Source organism: Brassica oleracea, chromosome C1 (assembly GCF_000695525.1).
Source record: "Brassica oleracea var. oleracea cultivar TO1000 chromosome C1, BOL, whole genome shotgun sequence".
NCBI classification, from domain to species: domain Eukaryota; kingdom Viridiplantae; phylum Streptophyta; class Magnoliopsida; order Brassicales; family Brassicaceae; genus Brassica; species Brassica oleracea.
Window position 1 is genome coordinate 39,637,878 of NC_027748.1, and position 18,018 is coordinate 39,655,895.

At 34.5% G+C, this 18,018-nt stretch overlaps 3 protein-coding genes and 1 pseudogene across 3 annotated transcripts in view; all 4 read left to right on the forward strand.

Annotated features, from left to right (window-relative positions):
• Nucleotides 1-4,570: 4,570 nt before the first annotated feature.
• Nucleotides 4,571-5,263, forward strand: LOC106297411 (auxin-responsive protein SAUR72). The gene has a single exon (XM_013733653.1). It carries the CDS (start codon nucleotides 4,647-4,649, stop codon nucleotides 5,046-5,048), a length of 402 nt encoding a protein of 133 aa, XP_013589107.1. The 5' UTR covers nucleotides 4,571-4,646; the 3' UTR covers nucleotides 5,049-5,263.
• A 6,158-nt stretch (nucleotides 5,264-11,421) lies between these two features.
• Nucleotides 11,422-12,811, forward strand: LOC106301413 (annotated as a pseudogene).
• Nucleotides 12,812-13,357: 546 nt separating this feature from the next.
• Nucleotides 13,358-14,510, forward strand: LOC106339992 (glutathione S-transferase T3-like). The gene is made up of 2 exons (XM_013778852.1): nucleotides 13,358-14,204; nucleotides 14,368-14,510. The coding sequence occupies exons 1-2, from the start codon at nucleotides 13,358-13,360 to the stop codon at nucleotides 14,508-14,510; spliced, it is 990 nt and encodes a 329-aa protein (XP_013634306.1).
• A 417-nt stretch (nucleotides 14,511-14,927) lies between these two features.
• LOC106339998 overlaps nucleotides 14,928-18,018 on the forward strand; it is a 4,537-nt gene continuing 1,446 nt past the window's right edge. The window contains exons 1-2 of the mRNA XM_013778863.1: nucleotides 14,928-15,489; nucleotides 15,628-15,911. Of these exons, the coding sequence (XP_013634317.1) occupies nucleotides 14,928-15,489; nucleotides 15,628-15,911 (846 nt within the window). The remainder of the gene's footprint in view (nucleotides 15,490-15,627; nucleotides 15,912-18,018) is intronic.

Here is an 18,018-nt window from a genome sequence, read left to right on the forward strand (position 1 = left end):
AACGGCTATAATATATCCTCAGAATTCATCGGTTTTTTCCGAGGAATATATTTTTCCTCGGTATTCCATAAGAATATTCAGACGGATTGATATTTCCTCGGAATTTCTTCGGTATATTCCGAGGAAACCAAATTTTGTGTTTCCTCGGAATATCCTCGGAAATTCCTCGGGATATTCCGAGGATTTTATTTTCCGTCGGAATGTCCGTCAGAATACCGATGTTTTCTTGTAGTGATAATGACAAGGTCAAACTCATAAAGACTAAGGTTGTATGGGTCTTCCATGTGGCTGGATGTAAACCCCCAATGGACTCTAGTCTTGAACTCGTATGGTTTAGGTTATGGACCATCCACTTCATGATATATAACAATATATGTGAAATTCATAAATTAGCATTCATATTAGATCTGGCATATATCAATTATGCGAGTCCCATCATAAAACTATAGTTAATTTTGTCAATAATTATATAGGTCTGAGTAAATTGCATAGACGCATGCTTCGTCGAGAGTATTATAAGGTATATGTATATAGATCTATTATCAAAATTTATCGTGTCGTCTATTGTAAAATACAATGTGACTCACTTCTCTACAGTTTGGATCAATCAAGACGTTATTGTATTGTATGTACTCTCTGCATTAGTTATCACAATTATGTTCCTGAACGTAAGGCTTGGGGTGTATCCACATAAATCCTGAGTTCGATTCCTCCTCCTCCTGAGAACTAAATTATCAATACTTGGCCAATTTGGACTTGGGTTTTAGCCTAAGTGGTTTACATGGTGGATCATAACAGATGATTGGTCCACTCCCTGGCATTAGTCAGAAGGTATTCCAAACTCGGGTCAGGCAGTATGGTACACTTTCGAGCTAGTCCACTTTGTAGCACTAAGTGTGTTCTTCACGGGACCGACCGGATCGCCGATAAGGTTTATCAAAAAAAAAAAATTATATCCGTGAATGGCTTGTGTTCATATTGTGAGAGTGACATATATTGTGTTTACACAATGAAAACGTAGTTTGTTAGTTTTCCATTAGTTATCATCTGAAAATATTAGACTACAGTGGATGATAAGTTATATTTTGAGAAAATAAGTAGTACATTAGGAAACTTTCAAGTAGATAGATTTTGTTTTAATTTCAATGATCGTTACGTGAGGGTCTGAATATGATCAAAAGAAAACAAAATGAATAATGCAGTCGTTTAAGTCGTTGGGGGGTGAGTATATGTAGACTTATTTGTATAATCTGACTTTCAAATAACTCATAATATTACACAATGGTTCATACGTCACTTGGTCCAAATTCTAGAAGCCTTTATGCATTGTAAAGGGGGTCATCACATTTTGGGAAAAATGGCCTATTTCAACATGAACTTTACCCGTCGTGTTTATTCATTCCCAAATTTTGTAGTAGTGCGTATTTCATACTGAACTAAACAAAAATTTAAATATACTACACGAACATTAATGCATAGTGTCTTTTCATTATCAAACTTTTAGTAGTGCATATTTCTTACCGAACTAAACAAAAATTCAAAAATACTACATGAACTCTTAAAATCGTGCTTCTATATATATTGATCGTCAAATGTGTTAGTCATCCATTAATTTATCAAAACGACATTATTTTGGATGAATTTTGTAAAATTAAAAATTCAAAATATTCAATAAACTCTCAAAATCGTGCTTATATATATTGACCGTCAAAAGTGTTAGTCATCCATTAATTTATCAAAACACGTTATCTTGGATAAATTCTGTAAAGTTAAAATTTATTTTTTGGGAGATTCAAACTCTCACACTGATGGTCAAGCATAAAGTAAATATTTGAATTAATAATAAATAATTTAAACTTATAAAATAATAATTTTAAAGGTAAATTTAAAAACATGAGTAATTATAGATTTATTTGATAAAACTAAAACAATAAAAATTTGATAACATTTATTTGATTAAACTAAAAAATATATATAAGTTAATGTTTACACAATTTATACAAGAAAGTTATTTTGGTTTATATATGTTATCCAAAATGACGTTGTTTTGATAAATTAACAGATGACTAACACCTTTGACGGTCAATATATATAGAAGTACGATTTTAAGAGTTCATGTAGTATTTTTGAATTTTTGCTTAATTCGGTATAGAATATGCACTACTAAAAGTTCGAGAATGAAAATGCACGATGCATTAAAGTTCATGTAGTATATTTGATTTTTTTTTGATTAGTTCAGTATGAAATATGCACTATTACAAAGTTTAGAAAGGAATAGACACGTCGGGAAAAGTTCGCGTCGAAATAAACCCTTTTTCCTCACATTTTGTGTTCTAAATGTTCCATTCATAATAATTTGTTATACACCTTAGTTTCATCATACTACTAAAAAATGTTGATACGTGACGATATAATTGATTATATGAATGACGCTATACTGCTATGATAATGACAATATACAATGTATTTTACGACAACTTTAGAAACGAATAGTAATAGATCAAAAGAATGACAATATACATAATACCATCTTTTTAATAAGATTCTTATCATCATCAATCATCAAGTAAAAGTTGGTTCAGTGAGTTGCTCATATTTAAGCCTCCACACGGATTGGATATCCGGGTTTTATTGAATGTATTTGTGATTTGCTTCGTATGCCACGAATATTTAATTTTTCGATTTGCTTTGCTTCGGAAAAATACGGATATTCAGAAAAATGGATATCCAGAAAATAAATAGATACTTGCGGACATTTACGAATACTTATGGATATCTCATATGTTTTGATTAATGCAAATAATCTTAAAATTTTGATACAAATTTGTTTTGTAAAATATTTTTTGTATGATATATAAGATAAAAATTAAAATAAATAGCGAATCTACATATTTTATAAATTTTTTAAACTTAGTTAACAATTATAATAAGACAAAACTTAAGAAAAAATTATAATTGTCATAAATTTATTCATTCCTTTTATGTAATATTTTTATATAAGTAATAATGTGAATAGAATTTGTCAAATCATATGTTAGAATAACAATTATATAATTTTATACATTTAAAACTTTAAATATAATCAAGATATACATGTATTTATATATTACCGGATCGGATCGGATATCCGCTTTCCAAAATTTTAATATTTGTGACTTGCTTCGATTTTAAAGGATATTGATTTTTAGTATTTGTTTTGCTTCGTAGGTTTACGGATATCCAGAATTTTTGAATCGAATCGAAACAAATAACGAATTGAATCAAATTTAACGGATAAAATGTCCGGTCGTACTCATATTAATAAAGGACCTAAATATATTTCTTCTTTTTGTGTGTGGAAAAAGGCCTATACCAACTATTTAGAATACATAACGGTATCATATTAATTCTGTATTATTTTGATATCCCCAGTTTACGATAATGCACGATTTTTATTGAAATTTAAATGAAAAAATCTCACAACAATACAGAATCACAGCCATGAAGACATACATAAATCGTTATATATATAATAGCTATATAAAATATTTTCCCAATTTTTTAGGATTTGAATTGTTGTATTAACTTAAAGTTAGTCGTATATCTTATTTAAAATCCAAAAAGTTATATATATTAGGGGTGGGAGTTCGGGTACCCATTCGGGTTTGGTTCAGGTCTATTCGGGTTTCAGGTTTTCGAGGTCAAAGATTTCAGCCCCATTCAGGTATTTCTAAATTTCGGTTCGGGTTCGGTTCGGATTCGGTTCGGATATTTGCGGGTTCGGTTCGGGTTCGAATAACCCATTTAATTTATTTCTAAATTTATAAAATTTATTATATATTTTAAATTTCTCAAAACCTATAAACAAAATAATATATTACATATAAATTTGAATAACATATGTCAAAATACATAAAATTAACATATAAGTTAGTTTGGTTTGAATATTTGAATAGAGAATCATTAGATATTTTAAGTATTGTTGGTGTTTTAAGTATACTTTAGCTATTTTAGACATATAATCTTTACTATTTATATATATTTTTAAATATTTTGGACAACTTAAAAGTATCTTATATATTTTGAATGTTTTCAATATACATTAAATCTAAAAGTAATTAATATATATAAGTATATAAATCTAGTTCGGATATATTCGGATACCTGAAATATTTCGGTTCGGATCGAATTCGGTTTCGGTTCTTTAAATACCAAAATTTTGAACTCATTCAGATATTTAATCAATTTTGGTTCGGATTCAATACTACTTTTTCAAATCGGGTTCGGTTCGGTTCTTCGGATCTGGGTTTTTTGCCCAGTCCTAATATATACAAAACAATAATATCAAGAAATAAGTTCAAATAAGCCAAATCCTTTATTTTTATAATCAAAGATTTTTTTTGTTTTAATAAAGTGGGTGTGTTATTTATATATTCTTTTTAAAAAGTCCTCGAAATTAACGAGTCAAGTGTACCTGGCAAGTACTCCCCTTCCCGTACCTACTTTACTTTAAGCCAAATTCCCAAAACTACCCTCGCCTCTATTTAAAACCGGAAACCTTCTCTCACTTTCGACAAAAGCTTCTCATTCATTCATTCTCAACAAGTCTCATCACTCTACAAAACACTTCCCCTCTCTCTCTCTATCTCTCAAACCAAAGCTCCAAGATGAAGTATCTGATCCGCCGTCTCTCCCGCGTCGCCGACTCCGCTCATTACAACCTCCTCCGGTCCGATTCACAACGACCGAGCCGCCGTCCCGAATCTTTCCTCCGGTCTTCGATGGCTCGCCGCTCAAAGAAGCATACATCATGTGTTCCCCAAGGTTACGTACCGGTCTACGTAGGAGAGGAGATGGAGAGGTTCGTCGTGAGCGCGGAGCTACTTAACCACCCGGTTTTCATCGGTTTGTTAAACCGGTCTGCTCAGGAGTATGGTTACGAGCAAAAAGGAGTTCTACAAATCCCATGCCACGTTCTTGTCTTCGAGCGCGTCATTGAGTCTCTTCGTCTTGGATCAACTGTGCCAAGTGACCTTCAAGATCTAATCGGCGACGAGACGATTTTTTAGACGAATCTTTGGTAGTTAGCGATTTTTGTTCAGATACGAAGTATTACGAAGTAATAGTTCGTCTTTGTTGATAATGTACAGAGCTATATATGTATTTCTTTCTCTTTTTGAAGATTTGTTTGTTGCAAATTTCATAATTTTTCGCCGGTTTAATAACCGGTTAGACATTCTTGTGAAGATATATATATGGAAATTGGTTCGGTTTGGATATGAATATGGTGTGATTTTTTTTTTTTACCGATTGAGCAAAGAAGAAAAAATAGGGATTTGATGGTACCAAAAGGGTGAATGCGTCAATGCGATATAGTAAGGATTTTTTTGGAAAAAAAAGTATAGGTGTAGTCTATACTCCTTTGATTAAGATAGGCAACATAGAACAAAACAAAATCATCCATAATTTATAATTGGATTTTTCATGTAAAAACCCTTACTAAATTTATTTTGTGAGTATTAACAAGTAAACTTGTAAACTAAATTTATTTAATGAATTAAACTGTCACCGGTGTTAATTACCATTACTACCGATAAATATTTAGTTTAAGGTTTTCTACATTAAGTAAACATAATTGAGATGTTTTACCATTAAAAATAAAAAATACAAAATTTTATAACATTATTTAAAAATTAGTAACTTAAATTTTCAAAATTAGTATTTTTAAAACTTTCTGTAAAAATATGATTTGATTTGTTTTTAACATCAACATTATGTATGTATAAATTAAAAATTTAAAAACCCAGAAAATATAATAAAAATTATCTAAAGATTTATTATTACATTTTTATTAGATAAGATATAACTTTTCTTATATTTTCTTGTTTTTTACATTTTTAACTTTTAGATAATTTATATTACAGGTAAATCTTTAGATAATTTTTGTTATATTTTCTGGGTTCTTACATTTCTAATTTATACATATATAATGTTGATTTTAAAACAAATCAAACTCATATATTTACAGAAATTTTTCAAAATGCTAATTTTGAAAATTAAAGTTACTAATTTTCAGATAATGTTATTATATTTTGGATTTTTTCAATTTTTAATGGTAAAACCTCTCAACTATGTTTACTTAATGTAGAAACACCTAAACTAAAGATTTACCGGTAGTAATGATAATTACGACCGGCGAAGATTTAATTCATTAAATAAAGTTAGTTTGAGAGTTTTTTCGTTAAATACTTAGATTTTTATCCAAAACAAACTTAGTCAAGGGATTTTAACATTGAAAATCCTTTATAATTTTTTTTGGCAACAAACGGCTATTCCATTACTCAAATTTGAGGTGGTCTAGGTAACCAGACCAGAATAGAATAGCCAATAAAGCAAAAGCAAAGAGATCTATAAAAAACGGACATTCTTATCTAGCGTATCAGCAATTCTATTTTGCGTCCTTGGGATGTAGCTGATCTTAAATTCTGGAAAACACATCTGAAGAATTTGGATAACCTCCACCTTAGTTGAGAAGTTTGGTCAAGCTCATGGATCCGCTACCATTGCAATCAGATTCTTGCAATCTATCCCAAATCTCTTACATGTCGAATGATGTAGCTCTCCTTTATAATTTTATAAGTTATCTAAATGTTAAAAAAATTATAGTAAGTTTCGGTTACTTTTTAGCTCTATTTGTATCATTTAAATAAAATAATATATTTTCCGTATTTTCTTAGTATGAGATAGTGCCAAAAAGCATAGTCTAGTACTATTGAAAAATATTAATTTGTCTTCGAACAAAATATATAAATCAGTTAGCTAGTTGTAAAACCCAATATTAACTCTTCCTCTTGGAACACTAGGGCTTCGAATGGTAACTGCAAGTTGAGCGGTGCGGGACAAGCAGTTCAACTGTAGTGCGGTTTTCACAATTATAAAAATGTATAGATATATGGTATATGTAAAGATTTTTGTTACTGTTAACTGCGATACAAAGCGGTTTGTAACATTCAAAACCTAGTAGCAGTGAGCTTGCTGTAAAAACCAATATTAGAGCATGATTAATGGGGAGTTCTTAGGGTGTGGTTCTTAACGGAATATAAGAATCCGTCTCTTAACTTTTAACTAAAAAAAGTTAATAACCGATTCTTAAAACTTTTATTTAAGAGCCGGTTCTTAGCTTTTTTAGTTAAAAATTAAGAGACGAGTTCTTATATTCCATTAAAAATTTCACTTTAAGAACCTTTCAATAATCATGCTCTTACGTACATATAGTCAAAAGAAAAATGCAAATAAAATGCAATATGTCATCTCGTTTTTTTTTGAACAACAATATGTCAGTCACTTTATTTGCATTTGAAGCAATATCATTCGCGCATATTTATTACACACATCAAGGTTATGACCTTTTTCCAGCACATGTTTATATATGCTTTATACGTTTCAAGTGAACTGCATGTGAAAATTTAACTGTCCCACATCTATGGATTCTCAATGATAATGTGTATCCATAATCTTCCTAGTTTAATTTAAACTAATTATTAGTTGAGTGACCATCTGAGGAAGGGTGATAACGCTCTTTGAAATTTCGTCAATTTATATGATGTCCTATGCAGGAGCGGACCCACTTGAAAGGATGTGGGGTCAACTGACACCACAAAAATACTATAAATTTTATGAGTTGGTTTTTATTAATAAACTGTGGCTCAGTGGTAAGAAAAGGCACTAATGAACTCACAGATAGTGGGTACGATCCTACCCAGCGACACCTGCTGGGTCCGCCACTGGTCCCATGTTGCTTCACCTGCAGCATCACATGCTAGTTATATAAAAGCACCAATTCACAGTCAATCATTAACTGTATGTTTCTTTTGTTTTGTTCTATTTATTGTCAAACAATACGTTTTTTTATATGGTATACACTAAACTGGATTCGACTGATCCAACTAGTCAAGGTAACCATAAATTCTAAAAGTTCTGTCGGTGTATTAACATTAACATAAGCATCAACGTATATAGTGATGTTATATTTATTACGTATTTTTTAATTATTATAGTCACAATCACCCATCCATATACATATCTTTAGTTTCTGTGAACACATATACGATGGAACTTTGATTACAGTTGGGTTGATGGAAACTGTGTTGGGGTCAAAAACGGTTGCAACGAAGTTAACGTCAAAATCCCCGAAGAAGAAAGCGTAGAAATCTTCTTCGACAAATACTTTTTCGAAATAGATTCTTCTTTACGAAAAGCTTTGCGGAAGAAACGCGAGTCATCGGACAAGAGCTCGAAGAGGGTCGCTACGCAGCAACCAGGCGCATCATGTGTTCGGTTGCTGCGTAGCGAGCCTCTTCGAGCTCTTGTCCGATGACTCGCGTTTCTTCCGCAAAGCTTTTCGTAAAGAAGAATCTATTTCGAAAAAGTGTTTGTCGAAGAAGGTTTCTACGTTTTCTTCTTCGGGGATTTTGACGTTAACTTCGTTGCAACCGTTTTTGACCCCAACACAGTTTCCATCAACCCAACTGTAATCAAAGTTCCATCGTATATGTGTTCACAGAAACTAAAGATATGTATATGGATGGGTGATTGTGACTATAATAATTAAAAAATACGTAATAAATATAACATCACTATATACGTTGATGCTTATGTTAATGTAAGATCGGAAAAAATGGAATATCTCCATTTTTATGCTATGGCGGCTTAAGGGCAGAAGGGGAAAAGCGTAAACCGACCTTGGAGCCAGTATATAAGGAGCCTAGGCGAGAGGCATGGAGGAGGACTTTTTCACAGCAAGCTTAGCACTTAGAGCGATTTTAGGCAATTTTTCGTTTTTGTTATTCGAGCTGCGACTCAATTAGGTTTTTGCCGTCTTAGAGTTTTAGAACTAGGAATCTCGCCGACAGCTCTCGTAGTCCAGACACTTACCTGGTTGTAAACGCTCAAACGCAGATTCAGAATAAGAACTATCTTGCTCTCTTTTTCGATTTCTTATTTTATTACTGTTTTCGTTTCGTGTTCTGATTGCTTGACGTGTGGTATTAGTAGATATCCGAGACCTCTGGGAAATTATGATTCTCCTACTTTCCTAATTTAAACGCAAATCAACGGTGCGAATTTCGGTTCCCACAAAAAATTTTTATTTGTTACATTTCTCCAATGAACATTTATGATATCTATCTAAATGTGAAACCGATATTTTCTTCATGACTATAGGAAAGTCTCGCAATAATCATTAAGCATCGTTTAAAGGGAAAACACAACTACGTAACTGAAATGACAAGAACTTAATTATAATAAAAAGGTAATCGTTTAATAATGCCATTAAAATTAGAATGAAATGACAACATGTTAGTATAAAATCTTAATTACTAATTTTAAAAGAAGATTTTTGCAAGGAAATGGTGATAAGCTAGGGCAGCTCATTTCAAATATGAGTGGGACTATGTTGCTTTCGAGGAAGCGACTGACCTCATGATTGATTCAATTCCTTAAACTTTGATTCAACCTGTTTCCTTCATTTGGGATCACAATTGATTATATTTGCTTACTCGTATTTCTTTAATAAATATTGTTTGCTCCGTGACCAATAATATTTTAAAAGTTATTTTCACTCAGGGTCACTTTGTGAATTTTTATTACATCACAAATCACTTATTGCTCCTAAGGTATTTTTGATTAACTTTTACTTCTTTTTCCCTCACGAAATGTAACTACAAAAAGATTCTAGTTTCTTTTATTTTTTTTTCCTTTTGTGTTTTAATTATTTTATTTAAAAATATTTTTAATTTTTTCCTTCTCTTTCTTTTCCATTCACCGTAAGTCATTTTCAGCTCCAAGTCTCTTCTGCGTCTTGTCTCCTCCACGAACTACAGCTTCGTCAAGCTCCAGCATCGAGTTGCGTCCAGCTCCCACGGCGAGATCTTCCACCACAGGATGTCCTTGTTTCTGCTGCATTCGTATCGAAAAATTACCTCCGCATCACTCCGCGAAATGACCCTAATCAGAGATAAACTCGGATTTCTCGAATTCTTTTCTGTAATTGTTTCGCTTTATGTTTAAAACATGTGTTTTTTATTAGGATCTGTAGAAAATATGGTAGGATCGAGTTATAAAATGATGAAATCGTGTGTAAATGGGTGAAAAATCTTGAAACAAGTGGAGGTGTCGTTGTTATCTTGAAACAAGTGGAGGCGTCGTTGTTACAGAGATTAGGTTAGGAGGAATATGACTTGGTACAATTACTATTATCCCCCTCACTAAAATAAAATAAAAAGAAAAGAAAAACCCAAAAAACGTGCGGGTTGAGGATTGAACCTGAGTAACTACAAGAAGACTAGGGAGGCAATAACCATTTGGGCTAGAGAAGATCTTTAGACTTCCTGCCCAACGTTAGTATTTTATATATGTATATACACGCTTGGCCTGTAATATACATGTTGATGTACATTGTTGTAATAATATTCATATTTATAATATCCATGTGTACACTTGTGTGTATGTACATCTATTTATATGTGTATGACACTATATACACAAAATTTTCACTATCCACATGTACAACAATTTTCATGTACACCAATTAATTTGTATAATGATTCATATGTACACCTATTTACCAAAACATAATATTTAAGAAAATGAAAAGTATAAGTTTGGTTGTCGATCTAGTCAAAATGAGTTAACAAAAAACTGAGATTAATGTTTGAATTTTGAATAGAAACTTCAAAAAAAAAAGTTTGGAAAGAATAATTGTAGGGTCTTATAGAAAAAGTAGCTCAAAATAAACTAAAATAAAATGCTAAAATCCAATAAAATCATGTGATCAAAAGTTACAATTAGTCATACATGTGATTGTGTACATATGTACATGTATAAAATATCAATAAAACCGTCAAATTGTATCATAAAAATTGTAATACATTATTTTTATAATTTTAATAGTAATTATATAGTATAATAATCAAAATGTACTATTGGCCATACATGTTAATGTGTACATGCATACATGTGTACATGTTTGTGTGTACATGTACATATTTCTGTGTAGAGATGCACATTTGGATAGTTTAAGTATATTTTTGTGTGGCGTAATGTACATGTGAATAAAGTTAATACATTTGCTAGACACACTTGAAATACACATTTGCAAAATTATGTAGATACTAATTAGTGAGCTGTGTTTTGAGAGTTGGTGTCGTATCACCAAAAATACAATTTTATAGATATGGTTTAGAATGTATAACATGATTATATGCATTACATAGAGATGTATAAAATCACAGCACAAAAATATCAATAATACAAAAGATGAAAAATGGTGTACATATTATAGAAATTATGTTTTGTACACTGTATACACGTTTACATGGTAGTCCGGTGGTTTGTGCCTAAATAAATCACATAAGACCATGTCCAACGCCGGATTTCACCCGGTCCATAAGACAAATCCTTAAGCATAATTGTAATTAAATACTATTATTAGCGATAAATCGACGAAGGATTGGTCCGTCGCAGCGGACTTAAGGATTCAATCCTTAGCAATGTGTCACGTGGTGAGTGGGACGATTTTGTCTTTGGTTTGTGTAGGGTCGAAAAAAAAATCAATCTCGAGCCAAACCGAAAAAAAAAATTTCTTCTCGAGAGAAAGGCGATTTCGAGACGATTTTGCTCGATCTCTCTTCCTCGGCTCGTGTAAGGTAAATCGAAGCTTTAACTCGTAGATTTATCGATTAGAGATCACTCTCCATCTTGTTTGTTCTGTATTAAGGGTTTGGTTCTCGGATTTCGACCGATTTGAGAAAATTTGCAAATTAGGGTTTCAAAAATATTTGGGGATAAATCGATTTCAGGATTCTTTGGGGGTTTAGATAGGGTTTCGAAATGTTTTTGGTTTGTATCGGTCTCAGATCTCCTCTCTGTGTCTTATATGGATTGAAACCGTATCGGGTTTCAATCGATTGCCGTTTCTTAACTGTTTTTGATATTGTATTTGTTCCTTGTCGTTGGTTTGCTACCTTCTCGTTCATGTGCTTTTGATTATTGTGCTTTTAAATTGTTCTTACTCGTTCTTTGCTGTTGATTTTATTGGTCCTTAACTAAGTGTTTACTTGTTTTGGTTGCAAATAAACGATAATGGGACGATACAGTTACAACCAGCCTTCTTCATCCTCACACTCTCCAGACTTAACCTCCCTCCTTGAAGCCGAAGGTGAGATGTACGCGGCTGAAGCTGAGATTACTCGGTGGAATGCAGAAGCCATTGACCGGAAACCATCACCAGAGGGTGATGATGGCATCCCGAGGACATGCTACTGTGGTTCAGAGCCAGTTCACGGATACTCCCAAACTCCAAAAGATCCATACCGACGTTACATAACGTTCCCCAATGCCGATGATAGAGACTGCCACGTCTAGAAATGGTGGGACATGGCGGTGGAGGAGGAGCTGAGAGAGTTTCAGAGGGAGCTTAATGGGGTTAAGGGTGAAGCGAATCAACGTGAGCAGAAGTTACTCCGTCTTGAGAAGCAAGTTTCCGAGTTCACAAAGAAGAAATCAGGAGCTAAGCTAATGGTCTTTAGCTTAGTGTTAGGGTTGGTGTTGCTTATTGTGCTAGGTGAGTTACTTCCTTTTATTTTTTCATCTCTCATATGTATTACAAATATTGAAAGTGTGTGAAAGTTGATTGTTTACTTCTTTATTTTTCAGGAATACTTGGAAAGGATTCAAAGGATTGGGGCATACGTGCTGTGTTTCTTTAACGAGGTAATTATTTTATTAAATGTTGGTTAGGTTTGATTTGCTTGGAAAGAAAGTAGTTGTAGTAATTTAGTTTCGAAACTGGAAGGAAAATTAACGCTTCTTTATTTTTCAGGAATACTTGGAAAGGATTCAAAGGATTGGGGCATACGTGCTGTGTTTCTTTAACGAGGTAATTATTTTATTAAATGTTGGTTAGGTTTGATTTGCTTGGAAAGAAAGTAGTTGTAGTAATTTAGTTTCGAAACTGGAAGGAAAATTAACGGTTGGTTAGGTTTGATTTGCTTGGAAAGAAAGTAGTTGTAGTAATTTAGTTTCAAAACCGAAAGGAAAATTAATGGTTGGTTAGGTTTGATTTGCTTGGAAAAAAACTAGTTGTAGTAATTTAGTTTCGAAACCGGAAGGAAAATTAATTGTTGGTTAGGTTTGATTTGCTTTCTTGTTTCATATGAGCTGGTCTGATTTGATGTGCTTTTAATTAGTCGAGTAGTTAATGAACTCAATTGCTTTCCACCTTCTCAACTGCTCTGATCTGATTGCTATTAATCGAGTAGAAGGCTTACTTAAGCCCTCTGTGTCACTAGTAGAGTGTCACAGAGAAACAATTAAAACAATGGCTAACCTAAAAAATTTTAGTAAACTTCTCTTTAGTCAAATTCCAGTTGACCTTGATTCACCAGAACCTTTTTGGTTCGGTAGTCAAGGTCCTGATGAGTCTCCTGTCATGAGTGCTCCCGACGTTCCTGCTAAGTCTCCTGTGAGCTCTCCTACCGACGTTCGGGCTAAGTCTGCTGTGAATCCAAATGCCTCAGGTTCTGAGAGGAGAAAATGGACTCCCACAGAGGATAAAATCCTTATTGGTGCTTGGCTTAACACCAGTAAGGACCCTGTGATGAGCAACGAGCAGAAGTCCACTTCTTTCTGGAAGCGTATAGTAGAGTACTACAACACAAGTCCTCTCCTCACTGGGACAATACCGAGAGAGACCACCCCTTGCAAGCAGAGGTGGTCTAGGATTAACGGCGATGTATCCAAGTTCTGTGGCTCCTACGATGCGGCTCTGAGGGAGCAAAGAAGTGGGCAAAACGATGATGATGTGATGAAAACCGCCTTGGACATTTTCTTCAACACGGTCGGCTACAAGTTCACCATGGATCACTGCTGGAGGGAGCTGAGATACGACCAGAAATGGTTCTCCCACTATCTTGCTAAGGAGGCTGGAAAGGAGAAGCGCAAACAAGCTGTGGAGGTGGATACAGAAGAAGCCCAAGGTGTCGAACCAGAAGTTAGACCTCCCGGGGTTAAAGCGGCGAAAGCTAGTACCAAGAAGAAGAAGAGTGGCAGGGAGGAGGAGTTGTCGAGGCTACAAGGGGTTTTAGAAATTAAGGAAAAACTGTCTAAACAAAAGCTTCTTGATCGTTTACTAGCTAAGAAAGAAACTCTCTCAGATATGGAAAACAGTCTCATGCTCAAACTAATGTCCGAAATGATATGATCTATTTTCAATCTTGCTTTTGAGGTAGAAATGTTTGTGTACTTGATCGTTTGTGTAAATATATCATATTACTGATTGTTTTTAATGGTTATGACAGGTTACTAACTCTTGTCACTCTGTTTTGACAGGTTACTCGCATGTGGGAAGGAGTCACGGGTGCATTTGGTCTTTATCTGATGGAGTAGGATTCACGGGTGATGGAGTAGGAATCAAGGGTGTAGCTGTAGAAGTCACGAGTGTTGGAGTAGGAAGCACGGGTGTAGTTGTATGAGTCACGGGTCACTCTCTTTAGCATATGTATTATAAGTAGTAGTTGTAGTCTTTGCGGTGTAGTAGAAACTTGTTTCCTCTTGAGAGTCAAGTTCATGTTTTCAGAGAGTTTGTAATTTACTCTCATTGTTTTCCTCGGATCATATGTAAGTTCAAGTTCAAGTCTAGCTTCTCTTTGTATCAAAACTTATGTTATATATTAGTAAACTCCCCTGCAGTTTTAAAAAAAGTTCAAAATTAAAGTTCTATTATATTCCTAATATGACAAAAAATTTTTAAAAAAGTTCAAAATTAAAGTTTTATAATATTCCAAATATGATAAATTTTATTAAAAAAAAGTTCAAAATTAAAGTTTTATAATATTCCTAATATTTCTAAATTAATTATTTTGATATTTAACATATTAGGACTTCTTAAAATGTCATCATCTTCATCCGATGGTCTAGACGAAAGAATAGACGAACTTGTTGATGAAATCGTTGAAGATTACTACAACGACATAGTGGAGGACCAACCCGATGATGAGGCGAATCGTGCTTATATTGAACAAGACCGTGAAGGAGGAGATGATCAGTTATGGAATGACTACTTCAGTGAAGACCCGACATACTCGGCACAAATATTTAGAAGACGTTTCCGCATGAAAAAGAATTTATTCCTGCGTATTGTCAGAGCCCTCAAGCAGAACTTTATATTCTTTCAGCAGAGAAAAGATGCAACCGGGAGGTGGGGTCTATCATCACTACAAAAGTGTACGGCGGCTATTCGTCTGCTTGCTTATGGTACAGCGGCTGACTCGGTTGACGAATATCTCCGACTTGCTGGCACCACAGAACACTCTTGTTTACATCATTTCACTGACGCAATTATACAGTTATTTGGCGATGAGTATCTACGACGACCCACAAAGGAGGATCTTCAACGACTACTCTATATTGGAGAGCAACGCGGTTTTCCAGGGATGGTCGGGAGCATTGACTGTATGCATTGGGAGTGGAAAAACTGCCCAACCGCTTGGAAAGGACAATACACACGTGGATCCGGAAAACCGACGATTGTTTTAGAGGCTGTAGCTTCACAAGATCTTTGGATATGGCACGCTTTCTTCGGTCTTCCAGGTACCTTAAACGATATTAATGTCCTCGATCGGTCTCCTGTTTTTGACGATATTTTAGAAGGTCGAGCTCCGAGGGTAAGGTACATGGTCAACGGACACATGTATAAGTTGGCATACTATCTCACAGACGGTATATATCCAAAATGGTCAACATTTATCCAATCTATCACACTCCCTCAATGTCCCAAACAAGCGTTATTTGCTAAATGGCAAGAAGCAGCCCGAAAAGATGTCGAGCGGGCATTTGGAGTATTGCAAGCTCGGTTTGCGATTGTGAAAAACCCGGTTCGTACATTGGACATAGAGAAGATAGGGAAGATTATGAGAGCATGTATCATACTACACAATATGATAGTTGAAGATGAACGAGATGGTTATACAAACCGTGTTAATATTTCAGATTTTCAAGAAGGAGAATCTTCCAGAACCTCGGAGGTCCTAAACGAAATTCCTACATTGTTCAATGATACATTTCCCGACCGCAATGATCTTCGTGATAGGTAAACTCATGATCGATTGAAGAATGATTTGATCGAAAACATTTGGAATAAATTTGGTAATCAAGATTAATAATTAGTTCTCTTTGGAATATTATTCAATCATTGTATCTTTTTTTTTAATAATGCAATTAATAAAATTTCAATTTTATTTTTTTTTAAATATTATTTTATTCCTAAGGACTCCTTCGAGATCACCATTGGACGAGTATTTTAGATCCGAATCCTTAACTATTGAAAAAAAAGCTTAAAATATGATTAAGGACTCATGTGGGAGTATCACCATTGTATTTGGTCTAAGGTGGCGGGTTCGAGCCGTGTAAATAATGTTTATTTGTTTTTTGCTGTTTTTAATGAAAGGAAAATTACAAAAGTAACCCTCATCTTCTTCATCAGTCTCTTTCGACTGAAAACCCTAATATGCGCCTCCATCACTTTTTTGCGATTCTTGCAATTTTTCAACTTGTTTTATCACGATTCTTGCCCATGTATATCATATTATATGATTTGGCTATGGTTTGGAATGTAAAAACTAAAGGACTAAAGCTTGTTGCTTGAATTTTCTCTCTGGTACTAGAGCTTGACGGCGACTAGCGAAGTGACGATGAGGGTAGCGGCTTGTCACCAAAGACTCACCATGGTTAGGGATACGAACGCGGATTGAGATCGTGACTCAGTTACATTGACGACGGAGAAAAAGCTCATCATGGCTCGCTAGTCGCGGAATCAGAGAAGTCTACAGTGAATCGACGATGGAGAGACCATGACCCACCTCGGAGTATCAAGGACAATTTCTGATTTTTAGTCACCTTTGTTCTGTAAAAATGAAGAAAAAAAATCTTTTAGAAAAAAATAAAAGAAGAAAAAAAGTGACAAAGAAGATGATTAAAGAGATGAGAGATAGAAGAGATGAGAAAGAGAAGCTTAAAAAATGAGTGGGCTTCGGATGTTAAAGTTTTTAGTTAGGAAAGTCTGATTTTAGGATTCAACTATATTAGTTAGAAATCAACTTCAATTTAAAAAAAAAGTGTCTTTGTAGCAATAAGTGTCCTAGCTGTTATAAATCATTATGTGGATGGCTCATAACCAATGACCAAGACAAGGTCCAGCCGTGGCCAAAGGAGGAGAGAGAGAGGCGGTCGTCCAAGGAGAGAGACGGTCGGTTTAGACCGTCTTAGACTTAGGACGTTTTCCTTTTATCTGTTTTACATCTTTTTCTATTTCATGTTGTATTAGGTTTTGGATAATTTCATTTTTCCTATACTTTGTAATTCCTATATAAGGAACCTCTATTGTTCATTAATAAGACACAGAAATATTCAGTCTCTAAACTCTCTAATTACAACACGTTATCAGAACTCCAAAACCCTGAGACAAAACCTAACCTAAAATCCGTCACACATAAACCCTAATTCAGGCGCAACTTAAAATCGTTCTATCTCTCAAACCCTGAGGAACCAGACGACGAATCATATATCAAATTGAAGCTCTTGATGAGACAAATCCATCAGTGCAAACCGTTCGTCGATCCGATCTCAGACGCACCCACACTCACAGAAACAATACTCAGCGCCGTTTTGGTCTTTTGGAAACCCTAATTCCGGAAAAACCCCAAATTGTTCTTGCTTGCGATCCGGCTTACAAACACCCGATCAGCTCCAGCCCTAAGGTATTCTTGATCCTAGACGACCTCAGTTTCCAGTTCACACCACAGCCAGCTTGAGTTCCCAATCAAACCCACTCGCAAACTCAAGAAGAAGACGCGACCGACGTCCTCGGCGCACATCCGCGATCAAACGCCAAACCACCCGATCCCGATCAGACGCGTCTCGCCTCGGCACGCGACCGTTCCAGCTCGTCCCATCTCGTGTCCGTTCGAGGTTCTCTTGGTGGTC

What these genes read in the sequence shown, in the direction of transcription:
- LOC106339992 (XM_013778852.1), top strand. Translation starts at nt 13,358, where the DNA reads ATGGCTAACCTAAAAAATTTTAGTAAACTTCTCTTTAGTCAAATTCCA. An exon ending in TCTCTCAGATATGGAAAACA is followed by an intron (nt 14,205 to 14,367) that starts GTCTCATGCTCA and finishes CTGTTTTGACAG; the next exon opens with GTTACTCGCATGTGGGAAGG.
- LOC106297411 (XM_013733653.1), top strand. Translation starts at nt 4,647, where the DNA reads ATGAAGTATCTGATCCGCCGTCTCTCCCGCGTCGCCGACTCCGCTCAT.